Source organism: Uranotaenia lowii, chromosome 2, assembly GCF_029784155.1.
Source record: "Uranotaenia lowii strain MFRU-FL chromosome 2, ASM2978415v1, whole genome shotgun sequence".
NCBI lineage: Eukaryota > Metazoa > Arthropoda > Insecta > Diptera > Culicidae > Uranotaenia > Uranotaenia lowii.
The window spans coordinates 322,049,016-322,069,335 of record NC_073692.1 but is presented as its reverse complement, the minus strand read 5'-3'; the positions used below and the strand labels follow the sequence as shown (position 1 = coordinate 322,069,335).

General features: G+C 37.2%; 1 protein-coding gene across 5 annotated transcripts in view; it reads right to left on the bottom strand.

Moving 5' to 3' along the window:
• Window positions 1–20,320, bottom strand: part of LOC129748903 (uncharacterized) — a 300,169-nt gene that overhangs the window by 62,230 nt on the left and 217,619 nt on the right. For 4 of the 5 annotated variants that reach the window (XM_055743691.1, XM_055743693.1, XM_055743692.1 and 1 more), the window contains exon 2: window positions 7,986–10,113. The exons of the other annotated variant lie outside the window; for it this stretch is intronic. In XM_055743691.1, coding sequence (XP_055599666.1) covers window positions 7,986–9,949 — 1,964 coding nt within the window. In that variant the 5' untranslated portion in view covers window positions 9,950–10,113. The remainder of the gene's footprint in view (window positions 1–7,985; window positions 10,114–20,320) is intronic. 5 annotated transcript variants of the gene reach the window in all.

Below are 20,320 nucleotides of genomic sequence, written 5' to 3'. Positions count from 1 at the left end.
CTGGCCCTCAAAAATAACAAAAAGGATGACCAAAGTAAATCGAAATTTAAATTTTGATGCCAAATGACTTAAAAAATATGAAACGTCGAGATCTGGTGTTATCTCGAAAAAAAAAATTTTGGCCAAAAATCGACTTTCTGGGACTTTTTCGGAAAACCGAAAACGTTGATTTAAAAAAAATCGATATAATCTGGTGTTATCGTTTGATGCATTTTTAAATCATTTGGCATCGAAATTAAAATTTTGATTTTTCCGATTTCGGTATAAAAATCGAAACTTTGAGCGCTTTGAGCCACCCGCAAATCAAGTCCGATTGAGCTGAAATTTTTTACATGTCAGTTTTTTTTTTGGGCCAATCTAAAAAATGTATATGGTCGGTTTTAAAATTTTATCATGAAATTTTTCTCATACATCCATTGTCACCCCAATATATAGCCTTTGTTTGTAATTGTTGAGTTGAAAGAGAATGAATCGTTTTTCTGAATTTAGCCGTACGAATAAAAATTTATATTTTAATAAAAATTCAAAAATAATTTGTTATTTAATTTATCGGTGAAAAGTGATGTCCTTTTTAGTAGGGACACCTTAAGATAATGAAATCTATTACTATAAAATTTCATTATCTTAAAATGCCCCTTCTAAAAAGGACATCACTCTTCATCGATAAAGCCGATAAATTAAATAACTAACATACATAACGGTGATTAATCCTTTCATAAAATTTTAAAAATAATGTTCGAAAAATGTTAAAACAAAGATCATCCAAAAATAAATTGATCTAAAAACCGGGGTAGGGGTAGTTGCATTTCTGCCTAAATGATCCGCAACAGTTTGACCGTTCGGTCAGAATTGCTGGCGGCGGCATGGGACATTTCGTTGTCCCCTGCTATCCCGCGAAGGGTATTTGAGCATCTCGTGTTTAGGATGAGCTGAATGAGGTGGTAATTTTTTCTTCTCTCTGCCACCACCAGCCGAATTTCTCGCGGTCATATGTGTGACAGAAAGAATTTATTTTTTGAGCAGCATATTTCAAAACATTGGCACATTCGAGCCGAGAGCAGACAGACAGCTCGGCAATGTTTTACTTATGTCGGTATATTTCATCCGCCACACGTAGACAAGAGGCTGCTGCTCGGGATTAATCATCTTTTGTGGGCAGTGAATTAATTTTGAAATGTGTTTCCGAGGAAATTCGGGTGTCGAATGACAGTGGACCCATAACTCATCACTGAAATGTAACCTCTTGAATGATTTTATGATATATGGATTAGGCAAGATTAACCATTCAACAGGTAATCTGAAAACCTATCACGAACTTATTTTCATATTAATATTTTTAAAACGAAATAGAAAAACCAGTTCTAAAAATTCCAATTCACCCACCTGATCATCGAAAACTGTCACGATGGTTTTCTATTTTTTAAGCGAGTTACTTACGAAATTCGAATACAAGGGATGCTTACCTGAAAAAAGAAGAAAAAAAATTAGACTTTAAACACAAGTTCGCACACTTATTTGATTAATTGGAAAAACCATGTGTTATTCTATTTGTTTGTATTCTATTGAAGATTTTTATTCCATATTTAGAAACCGTTAATTATGTACACCTGGAAATCGTATCAAAAATTCACTTAATGCAATTCAGTGCTAAAAATTTCACTTTCCTACACTTCGAACAGTATCGAAAGTGCTACTTTTGTACGCTGTTTTTTTTTGCTTGCAGATGTACAATCCTCGACTTACTTAATCTGAAACCTTTGGATTATTGGAGAATTTGAGAAAAAAAATCATAAAAAGAAGATGGAAAATATAAAGTTAAAAAAAGCATGAATTTTGATAAAAGTTTTGGAAAAAATGTTATTTTTTAAATTCTGAAAGCAAAATTTAAGAGAACTAGTTTGACTAAAATTATAAATCCTTAGAAAATACATTTTTTTTCAAAAAATTTCAACAGAAAACTTTTTAAATATGTTCTTGCATGAGGAAACATCAGACAAATATTTTAATTTTTGAAGGACACAACCGAGGAGAACTCTACTTTCTCTGCATGCAAAATTTAGCCTTACTACAGGGAGCGAAGCATGAATAGTACCACTCTGTGTTTCGCTTGTTATAATATGGATAACTGAAAATTTTCAATATTTTCTGCTACAATTTGTTTTATTGTTCAACGGAAAAATCAAGGATCAGTTTGGCGCTGAGGATAAAAAAACATGTTTCAAATCTACATAAGAATTGAGAATGAAACTTTAAATCCAAATCTTAACAATGGTTAAAATTTCAAGTTTCGAATATGGAAAATCCTTCTTATTTTAGTCTGAAATGCAAATCCAGGCTATTCTATCCTACAACTTTGCTAAATCCAGGCATATATTTTTATTTTATTTTTTTCTAAAATCCCGCCTAATATTCAGGCATATTTTGGATTTACCCCATTAAAATCAAGAAGAACACTTGAACACTTCGATTACTGTATTATTTTTTTTTATTGAAACACATCAGCCAATTTAGAACCATTAAATAGTAATTTTGCCAGAATTTTTGCAGCACGTATCCGGGCCGGACAAATCCGGTCAATTTCATCTAAAAACCTGGAAAATCCGGACATTTGATTTTGAAATTGTCGACCAGGATCCGGACAATATCCGTACAAATTTGGTAAAAAAATCCCAGAATTTCTCAACAAAAATAAAGAAAAAACTTGAAAAAAATGTTTTACATCAAAACTAATAAGTCGATTTTAAATCGTATTTAAGGCTTCATCCTTTTTGATTATTTTCTATAAAATTTGCCCAAATAATTGCGTTTTGGACGCATATATAAAAAATTAAACAACACAGTTTGGACAGCTTTTTGTATGATTTGGCAAATAAAGTGAATACATCCGGGCAAAATCCCGGCTTATTCAATTAAATCCGGGCAACCGGGCCGGACCGGACTTTTCCCAAATATTGAACCAAATAGCCGAGCAATCTGGCAATCTTATTAAATAGGCTTCCAAAAAATCGTTCAATTTTTTTTGACGAGATTAAAAAAAAAACACACACACATTTTCTGGACGCAAAATTAATAATTCTCATGACAAAATTTCAATTTTTGATTGATTTTGCCAATTTGGCAAGTTTAGTCTAACTTTATTGAAGTCAATCATCGGGACTAAATTAATATAAACATATAAGATTTTTAAAAAAACCTTTACTAGGCCCCTTTTGTTTTTGGCAACCCGTTCGATAATTTTGTGTTGCCAAAATCAAAAGGTTTTTTTCATCAACTTTTTTTAAAACCATAATTACCTATTATTATTATAAAATAAATTATACAGAATTTTTTGATAATTTTTAGTCATTTTTAGTTATTTTTTATCATGTTTTAGACAGGGGTGTCATTTGCTCACACAATGAGCTCAATGTGCATTTTTTCCATAGCACATTGAGAGAGCAAAACCGAGCACTGCCTGAGCTAGATGTCCATCAATGTGCCACATCGAAGCAAATCACTGAGCTACGCAGCGGTAGCCCTCAGCTCATTGAGCTGCACAATGTGTACCAGTATACCACCACAACGCTGAATTCAACAAACGAAAGCGAATTCTTTCCCAATAAACAAGCAACAGCAACAACACAGCTGAAATTCGGGCGGGCTCGGCCTGCCGGCTGCCGAACACCGTTGCCACAAAAAAATCTGTATCATAAATGAGTCTGATCTTCGTCCATACGTGTCCCAATTTAGCAGAATTAAATACACTGATGGTACAGATTTTCGTGGCATCGCTGCTCGGCAGCCGGCAGGCTGAGCCCGACCGAATTTTGTTTGTGTTGTTGCTGTTGCTTGTTTATTAGTTATTTTCTTCCTTGCAAGCAGCCATTGTGTCTTCGTGCCGGACTGGATGAAAGATGATCGTTTTTATATTCTTTTTATGAGAAGGAAAAATATAACGAAGAAGAGTACTTGGCAAATTTCTGAAGCCAGAGTTCACATTGAGCAGCACATTGAGCAGAGTAAATCAGCCCATTGTGTTTTTTATCATTGTGAGAAACTTCTCAGAAAATTCGACTATCGGCGCGCAGTAAGAGAGCGAGCAGTAGATATTCTAACGCCGTGCGCGCAGTTCTAGAAAGCTTGAGCTCACATTGTGCTTTTAGAACACATTGTGCTGTTTTGAGGAGTATAACACCCCTGGTTTTAGATACATTTAGAACTTTGTTTTGTTATGTTTAAAATTTTTGTTATTTTTATCATATTTGTTTTTTTTTTGTTATATTGAATCTTTTTAAGATATTTTTGACAGTTCTATTCTTTTGTTTGTATTTGTTTTTGAGTATTTTGAAATTAAATGTTAATTTTAGAGTGCTTTATAATTTTTTAAATTTTTGTCATGGTTGTTATATTGTATCAGCATTCGAGAACATAAAAACATATTTATGATGTTTGTCTAAATTATATTGGTCCTATTATAGCGAAAACTATATGGTAATGTCGTTCCGGATGTTGCCAAAAACGAACGGGTGTGAATTGTGAAGCTAAGATGAGATTTCGAGTTCTGAGTCGATATTGTTACTCTTGACTCGTTTTAGTCGTTTATCAAAATTTGATTCTGAATTTGAACTTTTTTAGTTTAGCGAAGAACTTTTCGCTTGGCATTTCTGGAATCTCATTGGGGGAGGGAGGGGCTTAGAGGTTGGGGTTAACTGCTTAATTTTTTCATAAACATAACGTGAAATGATGAAACATAGATTATAGGCTGAACTTGGATCCAAAAAACAGGCTTCTAATTAAAAAATATTATTTTTTTTAATCAGTCAATCAGTCAAACACTATTTTTTCAGTTTTAAGTAGTAGATGGAAGATCAATTATCAACTATCCGGCATCAAAAATAGGTGTGTTGAATGGTTTTGATCAAGAAATAAGTACTTGGTCCAGCGTGAACACCTTGGAAATCATCTAAGAACTTGGAAGATCACTAAATCAAATATTTAGAATTGCATCAAGGTCACTAAAAAGTGAATTTCTTGGTCCGATAAACAGAATAATGTTTTTTTTCCAATAAAGCTTAATAACCATCTGATCTAGCTGTATTATTGGTATGATTTGCAATACACTAAGAACTTCGAAGGTGGTATGTACAGGGTGACAAAAAAGTTCGGTCACACTTTTTTGGGGTCGCCTGTAGCCTACACGTTGCATCTCTCTGGTGCCTTCTATATGTCAAATGAAAGGGCTAACTTTGCTGCCCAAAGTGGCAGAGTTTCGTTTCTGTGCAGTTTGTTTACGTTGAGTTGTGAGCCATGGTAGAGTTAAGGGCAGCTATTATCGTTGCTCGGTTTGGCGCGCAGGTGACGAGATTCATTTTTCGGACGAGAAACTGTTCTTTTTGGAGCAAACATTCAATCGCCAAAATGATCGAGTTTGGAGTGTGAGCCTCCAGCAAGCTCCTGCGGACAAGCTGAATGTTTCCCGGTTCCAAAATAAGACGTCAGTCTTGCTTCCAGACAGATGGCCCAGCATCCCACACCGCAAAGGTTGTTCAGGCGTGGTGTGAGAAAAACTTGACCGATTTCATTTCGAAGAATGAATGGCCTCCGTCGTCTCCGGATCTGACTCCACTGGATTGTTTCGTGTGGGGATACATGATGTCGAAGCTGAACGACTATAAAATAACAAATTTGGAGCAATTCAAGCGAGTTATCACGAAAATCTGGGACGAGATGCCGATGGAGCAGGTGCGCGCTGCTTGCGACGACTTTCCGAGACGTCTGAAGCTGGTTCGATCAGATAAAGATGGTGTAATTCCGAGATATCCTCTGTGAAGTATCTTTATGAGTTACTGAATAAAGCTATGAAAACCAGATTCAGATTTTCTTCTTATTCTTTGAAATATTTAGATTTTTGTGTGTGACCGGACTTTTTTGTCACCCTGTATATAAATACTTGCGCTGGAGAGTTTTTGCAAATTCAGAAAAGCTTCCTTCAGCGTGAGCTCTAACAGAACTGTGTTGGAAAGTTACTTCGAAATGATGAAGATGGGCCTAAATCATATTGAAACTTAATTTGGTGTTAACTGCAAGATGAAGCCATCTATGACTTAAACGTGGAAAAGGCGTGGTTTACTGAAATAAAAAATTGAATTCCAATCTATTTTTTCTGATTCAAAATTAACCCAGATCGATTGTTTTCTAATTTCACGTAATGTAATTTAGAAATTAAACAGTATTATAAAGTTTAATAGCAGAAATGTAAAAATTCCTTAGTGCTAGAGAAAAGCCTCTTAAAATCGCGTTAAAACCTTTAGAATACCAGAAAAGTTTAAATATGCAGTTATCTATTCAAATAGTTCGTGGAAGCATTTTTATTCACTTTTCCATAGTAAATTTTTAGAAATAATCTTGACTTTTGTAGAAAAACATAAGTGATATAGCTTAGTTCATTTAGAAATGGGACACTTTCTTTGGTGATAGCTAAGTTTCTATTAATCGGGTATGCAAAGTTTTGACATCGTTGGATTGCTTGTAAACTGTTCTATTCTGTCTATTTTGTCGAATTTTAAAACTATCGCATTTCTGAGATATTCAAGATGCAAGAGAAGAAGACAAAAATAATTGTTCACAGTTTCTTCGAAATTCATCCATCATGAAATGACTGATGAGAGCTGACGAAACCGTTGTGTATACCAAAAAATACTATACTGGAATGGTGGAAAAGTCTGAAAGCACTGTCAAGAATGTCCACAAGTTCAATCCAAGTGTCGGAGTAAGGCACATGATCGGAAACTACAGTTAAAGATCATCAGGGAATTCAGGGCTTGTACCAACAAAACCGCATCGGAATATTTTTTTTACTATTTTTCCTTTAAAGCGCAATAAAAAACCTACATTTTGAGTACAAAACATTTTTATTTCGTTTACATAGCAGCGAGATAGACCCGTTTTAATGCGTCCAAATTTAAGATGATCCATGCTTTAAACAATGTTTCACAAGCTACGGCAGTTCAATTCTGTAACTTCTCTGCCTCTGATACGGTCCCTAGCAGATAAAATTTTATATTTGCTGGTTGTTTAAGGAAAAATATCATGGTTTAGCAAAACTATTAATTAAGTCTTGTGATGATTCTGCTATGTTTTTGTCTGATTTAGCCAACTAACATTTTATTAAAAACTTGTTTTTGTAGAACAAAAATAATCAAGTTTTGGTAAATTCAAAACAGCTGAATCCACCAAATTGTCTCCAGCTTCTGTCAAATTAGAAGTATTGGTCAAAACAGTAACGGAAATTGAAGAAGAAAAATGCAGTCACTTAAATTATCGATTATATGAAGTATAACTGGAAAAATCTGATCAATATAATAACTGAAAAAAGTGTGCGCCGACCGATGGGAGATACCAAGGAAAAAGTATAATTATTGTTACAAAAAAACGATAAATAGTTTTCCTTCTCAGAAAGTTTTTCGATCATACGAATGATTTTTTAAGATACGCGCATTCACAACTGTTCCATTTCTAAATGAACTAAGCTTTAAAATAGGTACTTAAGAATTTATTTACCTCTAAATCGGAATCGGAAGTAACTCGCCATTATTAAATCATCAATTCCAATTACATAATTGCATATTAAAACTGATACGTGGGTAGAAACCGAATCCTACATTCCACAGACGTCTTCCAATTGCTGATGCCGAATAGTAAACACCGAATGATGCAATCGATCACAATCTTCAGGTTCACTCACTCCGACGATCAACTTATGAACGGACATCTAACAAATAATGTGATTAAAAAAAATAAAATTACTTAAATTTTGCAAAAATTTATACAGCTAACCGATGCCAAGAATGTTTATCTCCAGAAAACAAAACAAAATTTAAGAAAATATATCCCCTTTCATTATATTAGTCCCAATAGTAGTAAGTCTGCTGTGCGTTGCGCAAACACAGTCGTTAACCTTGAATATTAGCTACAAATTGGGAATGAGAAACTCCCATGCAAGTTACCTCTTTCGATAGATCCAGGTGTTGACGACATCGGTAGTGGGATTGCTCCTCTTCAGCACCCCTCGAAATGAGCTGGACTTTTTGCGGAGGAAGTTCCGGGTGGCAGTGGGCAGGAGTGGCGTCTGTTGACCGGAAACAGAACTGACGGAGCTTCCGGCGGCAGTGTTCAGGGGTGGTTTCGTAACGACCGAGAAACCTTTATTGCCGGTTCGTTCCCGATTTTGCAGGAAGTGATAATGGTTGGCCAGTATGGATTGCATTCGGGAGCTGCCGCCACCGCTGGATGAGCGAGAGGACGATGAGGCAAGAGAGCTGAAGGAGGTGGGAGTTGGGGTGTTACTGCTGCTGCTGGAGACTACGATAGCCGATAGACGGGACAGATCTGTGCTAGCACTCTCGAAGATGCTCTGGACGGTTTTGCACGATGACATCAGGTTGGTTAGGGAATATAGGTCACCGGTGCTCCAGCTGTTGTTGTGTTGCTGCAGAAAGCGGTCAGTTTTCCAGTTTTCGCGAATGGAGAGATCGGGTTCGCTGTGAGTTCGGTGCTCGGAGTTGATCGGGCAGAGTTGAGTGGTTTCCGGTGGGCAGTGTCGTTGCAGCCTTTTGAGATATTCGAATTTGAATTTATGATGAGCGGCTGATTTATTGTTAAAGTGGGACGGCGAGGTTTCTTCAGGAGGAGGTGGCCGGAAGTAGCACTCGTGACGACGCCGTCGTCTGACCGAGAGATTCAAGCTTCGGCGCTGCAGCAGGAAGCGTTGGAAGAGGTTGGATCGGGTCTTCTTGGCGCGATCGCCACTCCCAGACCCGGCAGGAGGTAGCGGTCGTGCGCTAACGACTAGTTTCTTCGGCTGCTGAGCAGCGTGATTGTTGTTGTTGTTTATGCTGGGCGTTTCACAACACGCGATCGATTCGTCTCGGGTCGTTTTCGTCAGTTCTAACGACGACGACGAGTTTTGAGAGCCGCCAGCAGTAGTGGGTAGATGGGATGAACTCGACGACGGGATCTTGGCAGCAGGGCGAATATTTTTGTTATTACTGCCGCTAGTTAATGATGCGTTTTCACTGCTCGTTGTGACAGTCTTTAGTGGAGAGATCCCAATTTGGGTTATTTTTAGTTTTTCCTCGTTACGCTTTCGAGCATGCTCGCTGAATTTGCGATTTACAACTTCGTTATTGATGTCGTATCTCATTAGTACCGGATAAAACTCGGAGTTGTCGACGATGATGATCGATTTGTTGGACGGATCCAGGTTACAATTGGACTTTTGAGAGCCATTCCTCAGCAGTGAGTCATCCGTGCTGAGAGGCCTCTTTAACAAGATCGGTTCCAGTGATTCGGAGTCAACTAGCAGCACTGCTTTGTTGTCTCCTTTATAGGCGGATGTGTCACTTGAGAAAACTTTCTTCTCGCCTCTCTGCCCAAAATAAAAATTGTGGAACTCTTTTGCTTCCGCATTGCGCTCATCGCTCTGACAACCACGTTTGTAAATTTCGTCCTCCAGCTTCCGAATCATGTTAAGATCAAGTTTGGTCCCAACACTCTTCGTTACCGGTTCTTTACCATTTAGATCATGATTGACGGCATAATTCGTGCTATGCCGAGCCCCATTCCTTCCAACATTCGTTTGAATCGTACCCTGACTGAGAGACTTTTTGAAAAAGCCAGAGAAACTCAACGGCCTTGACCACAACTTACTGCGGCCACACTTTATACGATTCTTGTCCAAATCAATCACTTTATTTCGCATAACTACACTTTCCTCCTGGGGCGGTAGGTTCTGAAAAGACCGCTGGCCTTTTTCGCTGACATCATCGATTCCTTCTGCCAACAGCCCCACCTGCTGCTGCCTTTGGCTCTGGAAACGAAGGTGCTGTTGATGATACCGATCACCATCGATCGCCATCTGGTTACTGAACAGCGCACCACTCACGTCACTCCGCTCGGCACTCTTCATCATTTCTTAATCCCACTTATTCTTCCACTATTTCGCGAACTCTTCACGTAATTGAATCCATTCACTTGACTGGATTGGATGACTTTGCACTCAACTCAGGATCATATTCACCAGTCGAACATTTCGACACTGATTTCTCTATCACTTGATCAATTTATTCGTGGGACCTGTTGAAACCCCAAAAAAAAATTTAGAACCTTGTATCACAAAACCCTTCACTGAATATCTCCCTTAAAAAAACCTATCAGAATCAAACCATTCAATACACAAAATAAGCCAGTAAGCCGGCCCGTTTTGTTTGTACACACAAGTAGCTTATCTCGAGTGCATTCTCTTACAACAAATTCTTGTTCATCGGTCTTTGACGCCAGCTAGCCAGCCAGCTACTAAGTAACTCGGTAATCGCGATGACCGAAACTTCCTTCTGCGAAGCGCACCCGCCAAAACGATAATGATTTATATCATTTCACTTGAATTTCGCGTGATTTGAGATAAGATGGCACTTGTCCCCCTCCGGGTGCTTCTGCTTTCTGAAACACTAAACCCAAACCACTTGATTCTCGTCGTCATTATTGGCTTCGCTGAGACACTCTTTTCTCACATTATGCCCCCCACTCAACCACACTTCAAAAGATCGATGATTTAAACCCCAACAACGGTCTGTGACAAACTTCGTCTTGGCAAAAGTTTGCTTTTTCGCGGGTGGCCGCGTAGCTTGGCGTACAACACAGTCCAGTCCCGAAGATTAATGATCCAAGATTTGCCGAATTCACCGTTTCTTTTGCCCGTTTACGTTTACCCCGCACATATTTTCCGTTTTTTTTTGGCGTTCCCAAAATGTGGAGAACGACACAGACAACAGCAGCAGGTGAAACGGGCCGAGTGTGTTTTTTTTCTGTGTGACTTGGCGATGCGTGAAATTTTGATTTATACCATCATCACCCACCACCTAGTGAACTCATCGAGTATGATTTAAGAGGAAGAGAAGTTTTGAACTTGTCATACGGATAGTATTCTGTCAATTTTAGTTTTGTTGAGACTTTCATTATGAATCATTAGCTTTTGTGCCGGAACCCAGCGTTCAGAATGAAAGTTCAATATCTTGTGCTTGGATTGTTCAGAAAACAAGTGTCGAGACTATTTGTCGTACTAAAAGGTAATGTCTTCATTCTTAGGTCATTCGAGCAATTTTAGGGGTAGCTCAATGAAATAACTCATACAATTTTTGACGCCTGAGCTAATCTCAAAATAACACTAAGTTAAATGATTACAAATACATGTGGAGTATTCTATGACTTAATTTTTCCTACAAGTTCTGTAAAGTTTCTTAGATAAAACAAGCTTAAATAACAATTCATAAAGAATTGAGGAGAGGTATCACGCAGGACAAATAAGAGTAACCTCATAAAAAAAAACTGCAGTTTATTTTTTTTTTCTAAACACAATTTTGCAACGAAATCTTTTTTAATCCCAAACTGAGTGTCATTCGTGATTTGCCAAGGATTTTAAAATGGCTGTACTTCATGCTAAAATGCCCAGAATGAAAAATGCACAGATTTTTAATCACCAGAACTGTTTCCCAGATTTTTTCCCCAGACGAATCATCCTCAGAAAAATTATCTCCAGAAGAACCATTCCCCAAATTGTTTAACCAGAAAAAAATGATTTATTTCCCAGATTTTTTTTTTGAATTTTTGCCATAATTATTGGTGTTCAAAACAGATTTCTATATAAACGACGAAGAATCTAAAATACAGAGTTTTCATTCAGTCAGTCTGATGTACTTTTCTTGAGAATTTCGCATTTTTTTCCTTTTTTTCTCAGGGATTGAGAATTTCCTAGAAAACGGTATTGTTAATACAGAATTTAGATTTCAAAATATCGAACCATAATATAGAATTCGGTAGGTAAGCTTAAGATTACAGATTTAATAAATTAAAATGCAGAGATTAGAAAACGAATAATTACTGTTGAAAATCCAATTTTGAGGGCTCTAAATTGTTGTTATTTTGATTCTGGTGTCATTTAAAAGTTCAGAAAATCATATTCTGTCCCTGTAATTGGATTTCAAAGTCAGAGTTGACGGTCAGAAGTGAAATTCAGAACCTCGGGATTTTAATTTTTGATTCCAAATTCCTGTTCCTTTCTTATTTTGCCTACTTCCATCATATAACCCAAGAACCACAAATGTATTTTGTTTCCAGACCAATAAAATGATATTCGGGAGCAAATTCTCAGTGAATAAAACTGATGTGCTCTCTTTCTAGTTTCAATAACGATGCCGGCCACGTCCTACTCCTTGCAGTCAAATAAAGATAGATTAAGGTACGTTAGTTGGATGCCTTTAAATATTCAACTGTCAGCTTTCTCGGGCATGGGATATTGCACCTTTGGCAAGTCAGTTTCCTTCTGAGCCGATGTCCGCGAGTTCGAGCCCAAAAGTAAACATCGAACACAGTTGTACCGGATAAGTTTTTCAATAACTGTCTGCCACTTGCAACGTTGATATAAAGTCGCGAATGTCATAATGATGGTAAAAAAACGACTAAAATCGAAAAAATAAACTGTCAGCCTTAAACACAATTATCACAAAATCTAGAATTTTGGGCAGAGAGAAAACAACACTGTTTTCAGTTTGGCTTCCCTTTTTCGCTGATCATGCTCCATTCGTTATTCGAGTTTACACACGCTATAAACGACTCGGACAGCTAGTTTGAGAGCTCACGCATCTCGATTAGAGTCAGAGAATTTTAGCCAAGAGCGCCCTAGTGTTCGAACCAGGGTTGCCAAATTTTTTTCCCAAATTCTGGAAGACTTGAGAAGAAAAATCAGGCAAAATCAGGCTATCATTAAATAGTCCAACTGATGACCTGTTTTCCTTTTCTTACACACAGGTATGATTATCGATCATGATGAAATCACAAATAATGAGTTTGAGTCCGTATTTTATAGACACCTATTGATTCAGCTCGATGGTTTCTAAAGCTGTAAGAACGTACATATGTTTGTGCGTGGGTGTTTGTTCACCTCTTTTCGAAACTGGGCTTGGTTAATCAATTTTAAGCAGCATCCGGAACTTATAAAAAAATCCACAATTTAGTAGAAATTTACTGTTTCACATAAATATAGTGAGTACTCATGACGGTTTCAAAAAAAGGTAGCCAACCTGGAAAATTTTAGATGGCGAACTTCATAGGTGATGACTTTTTTTTTGTTGCTTTTATCTGATAATCTATTCATACATTCTATACATTATCAATGCCTGACACCATTGTGGAAGTATAGAAAATACTACGTTCTATGCTTAATTCCCTGCTTTACATCCATCTTCGTAGAACTCCTCACTTTTCAATTACCTTTTTGACCATTTTCAATCATTCTATCATGAAAATTTTGAATTTTTAATGTTTTGTAAAATAAATTCATGTCCAAACTCAACAGTTTGGAAGAAAACTCAAAAGTCTGGAAATCTGAAAACATAAAAAATTGTCTGACGAAAGTCCAAAAAGTCTGGAAGATCCAGACAAAATCTGGAAGGTTGACATCACTGATCACCACCCTTCGACTCGGATTTTAGCCGAGCGCGCACATGGTCTTCATTTGACCGTAAGTAGCGGCAAACCCGAAGCAATCGATCATGTGCAAGATTGGCTAAAATCCCGAGTGGATGGGTGGTGATCGCAGGGTTGCCAACATTTTTTTTTCAAATTCAGGAACGAATGAAATAAAAATCAGGATACATCAGAGTAACCGAAATCTCTGTAAAACTGAGGACCTTTGTTCATGGTCGTTGCTCCACATTTTGACCTCCTTCAGTGGTATCTTATGCAGTTCAATACCACCTATTTTCATCACATTCACAAAAATTTGCCCGATAATTTCTCAAGTTATTATAAAAAAGTATGGGTGCACCCTAGAGTGCCTCAAACCAGTTTTTCATCAAAAACTTAGGTTTCCTTTGGCCAATCTTTTGAAAACGGGTTTTCTAGAAGCTTAAATTATTACAAATATTTCATCCTAAGACTGCAATTTGATTCGAATTAAGATAAAAAAGTTATTAGGCTTCAAAAAAGGGCGAACTTTTTTAAGGATGGTATTCGTTATTGTTAATGAGTCGAGGCGTTCGAACATTTCGTCGCAGCATAAACCGTGATGAATACCACTCTTAAAAAAGTTAGCCCATTTTTAAAGCCAAATAACTTTTTTTAATTAACTCGGATCGATTTGCAGTCTTCGGATAAAATATTTGTCACCCGTTTTCAAGAAAATCATCCAAAGGAAACCAAAATTATTGATGAAAAACTGGACTTTCATGTTTCTCCCGACAAAATGTTTTAAAATCCCATACAAACTTCAGGCTAGTTGAGCGACCCCTTCCCGTTATCCGATCTGGCCCAAATTTTGCATGAGATCTTGCACTAGGCCTAGGATTAATTTTAGCCTGCAGCACATAACTTCTTCAAAAGTCGGGTCGCACCCCTCTCCCTTTTCAAGCTCCCCACTGAAAAGAAAGGAGGGGTCCTCAATTCTTATTTCCATATACTTTCCTATGACAAGTTTGATCTAATTTGCTTAAAATGTTATCGAATTATGCATAAAGTTATACGAAAGCCCCTCCCCCTTTTCCCCTATTCATCCCCCCACTGGAGGGTTTCCGAATAAGTATAGAAACATTTCTCAATCCCAAATCTCTCTCCTAGTAAAGTTGGTTTCTTTCGTATGACTAATTCTATTGACATGCATCAACAATGTATGAGGTCTAAGGTTGCCAAAAAAATTTTTGTGTTTTTGCCGAAAAAAATTCTAACTTGCTGTGATTTACCCAAAAATTCTGTGATGGTAATAGCATAAATTTCTTTGAACAGTCATGAAAAATTGAGTTTTCTTTATTTTTTTCTTGAGAAAAAATCAATAAAGATTACCAATATTATCATATTTTTACAAAACAAAGTTAAAAATTCAAAATTTATACTGACATAAAAATTATAATTTTGAAAAACGGAAAAAAAATCAAAAATCTGTGAAATCTGGGATTATTTCTAAAATTCTGTGTTTTGTGACACATAATCTGCGATAAAAATTTGCTCAAAATTCTGTGAAATTGCAGATTTTTCTGTGATTTCGGCAATCTTGCTTCCGTCTCCTCTTCCTACCTCACTCAATGGAAGAAGGAAAGTGTCCCAAATAATTATAGAAACATTATCTTGACATCTTTAAAAAAAAGCTGTGGTGGCCCCCTCTTCTCTTCCTATTTGTTAAATGGGATCAACAAGGGGTCTTAAACAACAATAGAGTATTTTTCGGTATCTTGATATCCTCCCTTGCTAAATTTAGTTCCATTTGCTCGAATATTTTACCAGTCATGCAAAAAATTGTATGGGAGCCCCCTCCCACTTTCTGTTCATTCAATAAAAGGTGGGAAGAGCTTCAAACCATCTTAGGAACAATCCGTTCACCCAAATACGCTTGCATGCCAAGTTTGATTCCCTTCGCTTGATCTAAAATTTGTATGGGCACCCTTCCCTATTCCTATCATCTCAATGCATATCGGGAGGAGTTTCAAAAAATACCGTTTCCCATATCCAAATATCCTTCCATGCCAATTTAGTTCCATTTTGCAAGAAAAATTGTATGAAGCCCCCTTTCAATCTCCTCACTGGAAGAAGGGTGGCGTCTCAAATAATCAATTAAACATTTATCGTATCCAAATACTAATGACTAATTCTCAAGTTATGTTAAAACCTCCTACCAATTCTCTTTCTGGAAAAAAAGGAGGGATACCAAACATTTATAGAAATGTTTCTTGTTGCCAAAAATCCTCCCATGCCAAGCTTGGTACCATTTGCTTGAATGGTTCTCAAGTTATGCAAATGTTTCTTTTTTGATTGAAAGACCCCTGCAAGAGGGCGGGGGCGTAGCAAGATCAAATTTTCGTAAAAATGTTCCCGAAATATTTCTCTGTACGTTGTGAAAATGTAAAAACTATTACAGTGCATTACAGTGCAGGTCTGCTTTAAGTATTCAGGGCTGGTGAACCGACATTAACGCTCAATTTAACCACCTGTTACTCAAATTTAGATCAAAATTCAGTATCCCTGACTCACAATGATCGTGCTTTTAACCATTTTGTAGTTTCGAAGTTGAAAACTTGGAATATTGTAACTTAAATATCTATTGAAGCGCACCACGTCACTAGTTTCTGTTGCCCACTAGCAATTCAACGACCACCGTTTACGAGGAGACACTTGATTAAACACACTTATTTCACGGAACCAGCCTTGGTGCATCTCTTACACGACCAACCCAATATACACCGCGGCCCTAATCATGATTAATTGCAGTAGTGTGATGACTTTTGAGCTTTTTTCCCTAACGCCAGAACTATTGACAGAAGCCGAACCGAATTTCTTCTAATAATTTAATATGTTTCTAGCCGAACCAACCGCGCTTGACTGAAACTGTGAAAGTCACCAAACAGCAGGTCGGTCGATCGGCGCAAAACCGGAGTAGGTAAATACGCTAGGCTATCCGGTTACAGCAACGACAGCGAGACGACCACGAGTTTTGCGCGCGATCGAGATGTTCCGCTTGAAGGTTCCACACCAGCTCGAGCAGCGGCAGCAGCACTAACAGCCCGCGCGAAGTGTCGCGTTTTGTTGATGTTGTTTTTTTTCGGTTTTGTTTCTACTCCCCTGTGGTGTGCCGCAGAGAGCGAGTTTGATGATGACACCTACGCAACCGAATCTGCGAGCGAGTTTTCGTTGTAAGTATAGATTATTCTTTACACACCACACTCGCTAGCGATAGCGCGAGTTGTGGCGTGCGGCGGGCGACCTAAAGTGTAGGCTAAGCTAAGCCGTTCTGATGGGAGACAACTTCCCTCCGTGCGCACCGCGCTCACAGAACTCCCACCTTCATTCAAACCCGTCGTCAATGGTTGTCGAATCTAGCGAGATGAAAGACAGTTTCCAATATAGCGATTATAAATTTGTCCGTACGGATATCTGGCCGTTTGGTTCCCATGTCTTTCTTCTAAGACCTCAAAAAAACATGAATGGGCGAGGTGTGTTGCCAGAGCGCTCCATTGTGTTCGAGGAGCTGAAATTATGACGTTTAAACGATTTGAATAACAATACCTACAAGCTTTTGGGATAAAATGTTCGAACATTAAATCCCTTGTACGCACACGTGTGGGGGTCATCATGAGCTACAAGAGTTTTGCCCAAATTTGTTACCATCTGTGGACTAATGGCCAGAGGGAGGGTCCGGGTTGGTCGGTTTTTTCAAAATATGGAAAGACAAGCTAACACCTTATGAGTCATTGTAATCCGGAGATGTCAACGGGGTGGTTCGAACGTGTGGTTTCTTGTATTTGATCTGACATTGATGGTGAAATAAATGACTATTCTCGATAATTCGACTCGATACCGCCACGCCTCTTACTATTTCTGAGGGATCTTGAGGCAGGTTTTTGACTTGGAATTCGAAAACCATATTAGAATTGCAATCCTTGTGTAGTTCCGTGTGGTTTAGTTGTGAAGTCATTCAGATAGGTGGATTTCACAACTCCATCGGGAGTTTATTGAAATTTATGATAGAAATTAGGGTAAATGTACCCAATCTTGGCCCCTAAGGCATGGTTGACTAGTTTTCCTAAGATTGTAGTCTTCCTGTAATGTGTACCTTCAAAAGTCATTCGACAAATATGATTGCTTACTAGCCTGAAAGGCAGTAAAAATATGTCCTTGCTTGAAAGCGGTTGATAATTTGAGATAAACCTGATCAAACTATTGATTGAAATGCTCCTTATTTTAGCCACCGCGCCGAATTTTGGCCCTTTATGAGGTGCTTAAATTGGCCGTCTCTAGAAAAAACTTGCCTCACTAATACAGCAACAGCCCCCACGAATTCATTGAAAATATCCCGGAAGAAAGCGCAACAATGTTCAGTACTGTTTTCAAAAAGTCGGAAGTACGAAATGTCCATCAACTTTTAAAATTGATATTTGCATGTAGAATAATAATCTATAGTATTTCAACATTGCAGTGCAATTATTTTTTTAGATAAACATAATATTTAGAGTGTCATAATTTGAACTTTATAACAATTCCTTTCAAAATGACACATATGCAGCAAATGTTCATCTTGATACGTTAAACCTTATTTCCAAATGTTGAATTTTTGGGTATGGATATAGTAGGGGAAAAGTTCATATAACGCCCCATGTGGCTAATACGCGCCACCCTTGTTTTGAAGAATCTGAAACATTTTAAGCCTGCAAAATATTACCAACTTGTTTTAAATGCTGTGATTGGTCATGGCAAGTATGAAATTTTCCTTAAAATGCCCCTGTGTCGTGATAACTTCACAATTTAGGTTTTTCTTCATTCCGATCTAAATTTTAAAACACTTTCAATAAGGTGTCACCAAGCAGAGAAAAACGAATAAGACAATATTTTCTGACACATCGATAGAGGAGAATCTAAACTATGATTTCATGCTAAAAAATCATACTGCACTCGCTAAGGTATGCTTTTTATGGGTATGTTCCATCACGGCCCATGCGCTTGTTATAACGCGCCAATCGTAGTAGGCTGAAAATAGCATTAATTTTTCAAAAAGGCCAATTTTCATTGAAAATGAACAAAAAGTCTAAAACCATATTTTGAGTGTTAATTCAGCCCAAAAAATATACTTTTGATTTTTTTTAAGTTTTGATTAGTCCATTTTGATTTTCTTTTCATTCAAAGTGTGTGTAAGTATTGGTGTGTTTTCGGTCTTCGGCTGCTTTCGGGTGTGTTCGGCTGCTAGACGCGTATTGAATACACAGCGGCGCGTATTTGCAACACAGTTTTGTTCTGTGGCTTTGAATATGGTTTTTAAAAATCAAGTTTTTGAAGCAACTATAGCAATTTGAGTAATAAAAAATCATAGGCATATGTAGAAAACACTTTTCTTCAACGATCACACCCATTTTTAACGAAATTTGTTCGTGGAATACATAGAATATCGGCGATTCGCTTAGGTGGCGCATAATAGGGCATGTTCCCCTAACAACGTTGATATTCAAGATATCAATTCGGATCCGGAACCGGTAAATTAATTTATTGAAAAGTAAATTTTATTGAAAAGAAAAGTTCTCAAAATTAACTTTAAAAGAGCAGCGCAAATTATAGCATTATAATTCCAACTAAGATGCCAAATACGCTTGAGTCGGATTGAGAGATAAATAAATTGATTATAGTCCAAAATACATTCATGATATTTTTAAGTTATTTCAATCATTCATTTTACTTTCGACCGGCTTTTCAATATCCAGACCACTGTGCACCGTCGGTCGACGAACGGCCGCCGGCTGCCGACTGCCTGCTGATGTCGTTTTCACACATACATGCATACTTCTATTTGTGGAATTGCATGCCAAGATTAGGCGAAAAAAATGTTTATATTTTCTTCAATTCTAGATAGAAAATGTACGTTGTTTGGAGTAAGTAATAATTTTATATTTTTTGCCATGTTTTGCTGTAACCAACGGTAATTTTTAGTGATTTTTCCATAATGAAGTGTGTTTTGAAAATCAATCCGAAGATGGCAGATGCACTAGCAAGGTAGGTTCATTTTAGATTTTTTCCGAAGATCATAATTTTATGTGCAGTTTTTAATGCGAAAAAAAATTATTACGCAGTCATTTGGATTCAATTGTGGACAAATGCTATGCAGAATGTTGCCATATGCGATTTTCTTCTATGTTTGATTTATTTTTCATTTTTAAGCGTATGTTTGACATGAAAATCACCAAAATGCATTTTGGCATGCCAAGATAAGGAGCATGCCCAGTTAAGGCTCACTTACCTATATTGTGAAAATTTTTCCCAAATAAAAGTAAACTTCTTTTTTTAAACAATATTTTGAAAATCCATCAACACTGCCTTGATGGAAACAAGTTCAAATTACATGACATCATCTTGCATTCCTAGCGTTCCTTACGTACTTAATCATCCTGTCATATACAATAATTAAGATACTTTAAGATCAACAAGAAACACAATCTTTTAATGAAGTGTACTTTTCTCTGATCCAGTACTTTCTTTATAACTGCTTTGCACGTTGTATCACTGTGTGCAAATTATAACAACTGTAGATGCACTGACAAAGCAATTTATCAACAAGAAGCTACAAACTCCTAGAGTCTGAATTTATAATTCTTTCTTTATCTCTTCTCTTATTGTTTTCTTTCTATTTCATATGTTTCTTTTGTTCTCTTAATTTTCCTATCGCCGTTTTTGTATTTTTTTTTTTTGTTAATTCTTTCCTATTTCTCCGTTTATCTACCTATCTCTAACTCTCAATATCTCTCTGTCAACAACAATGTTC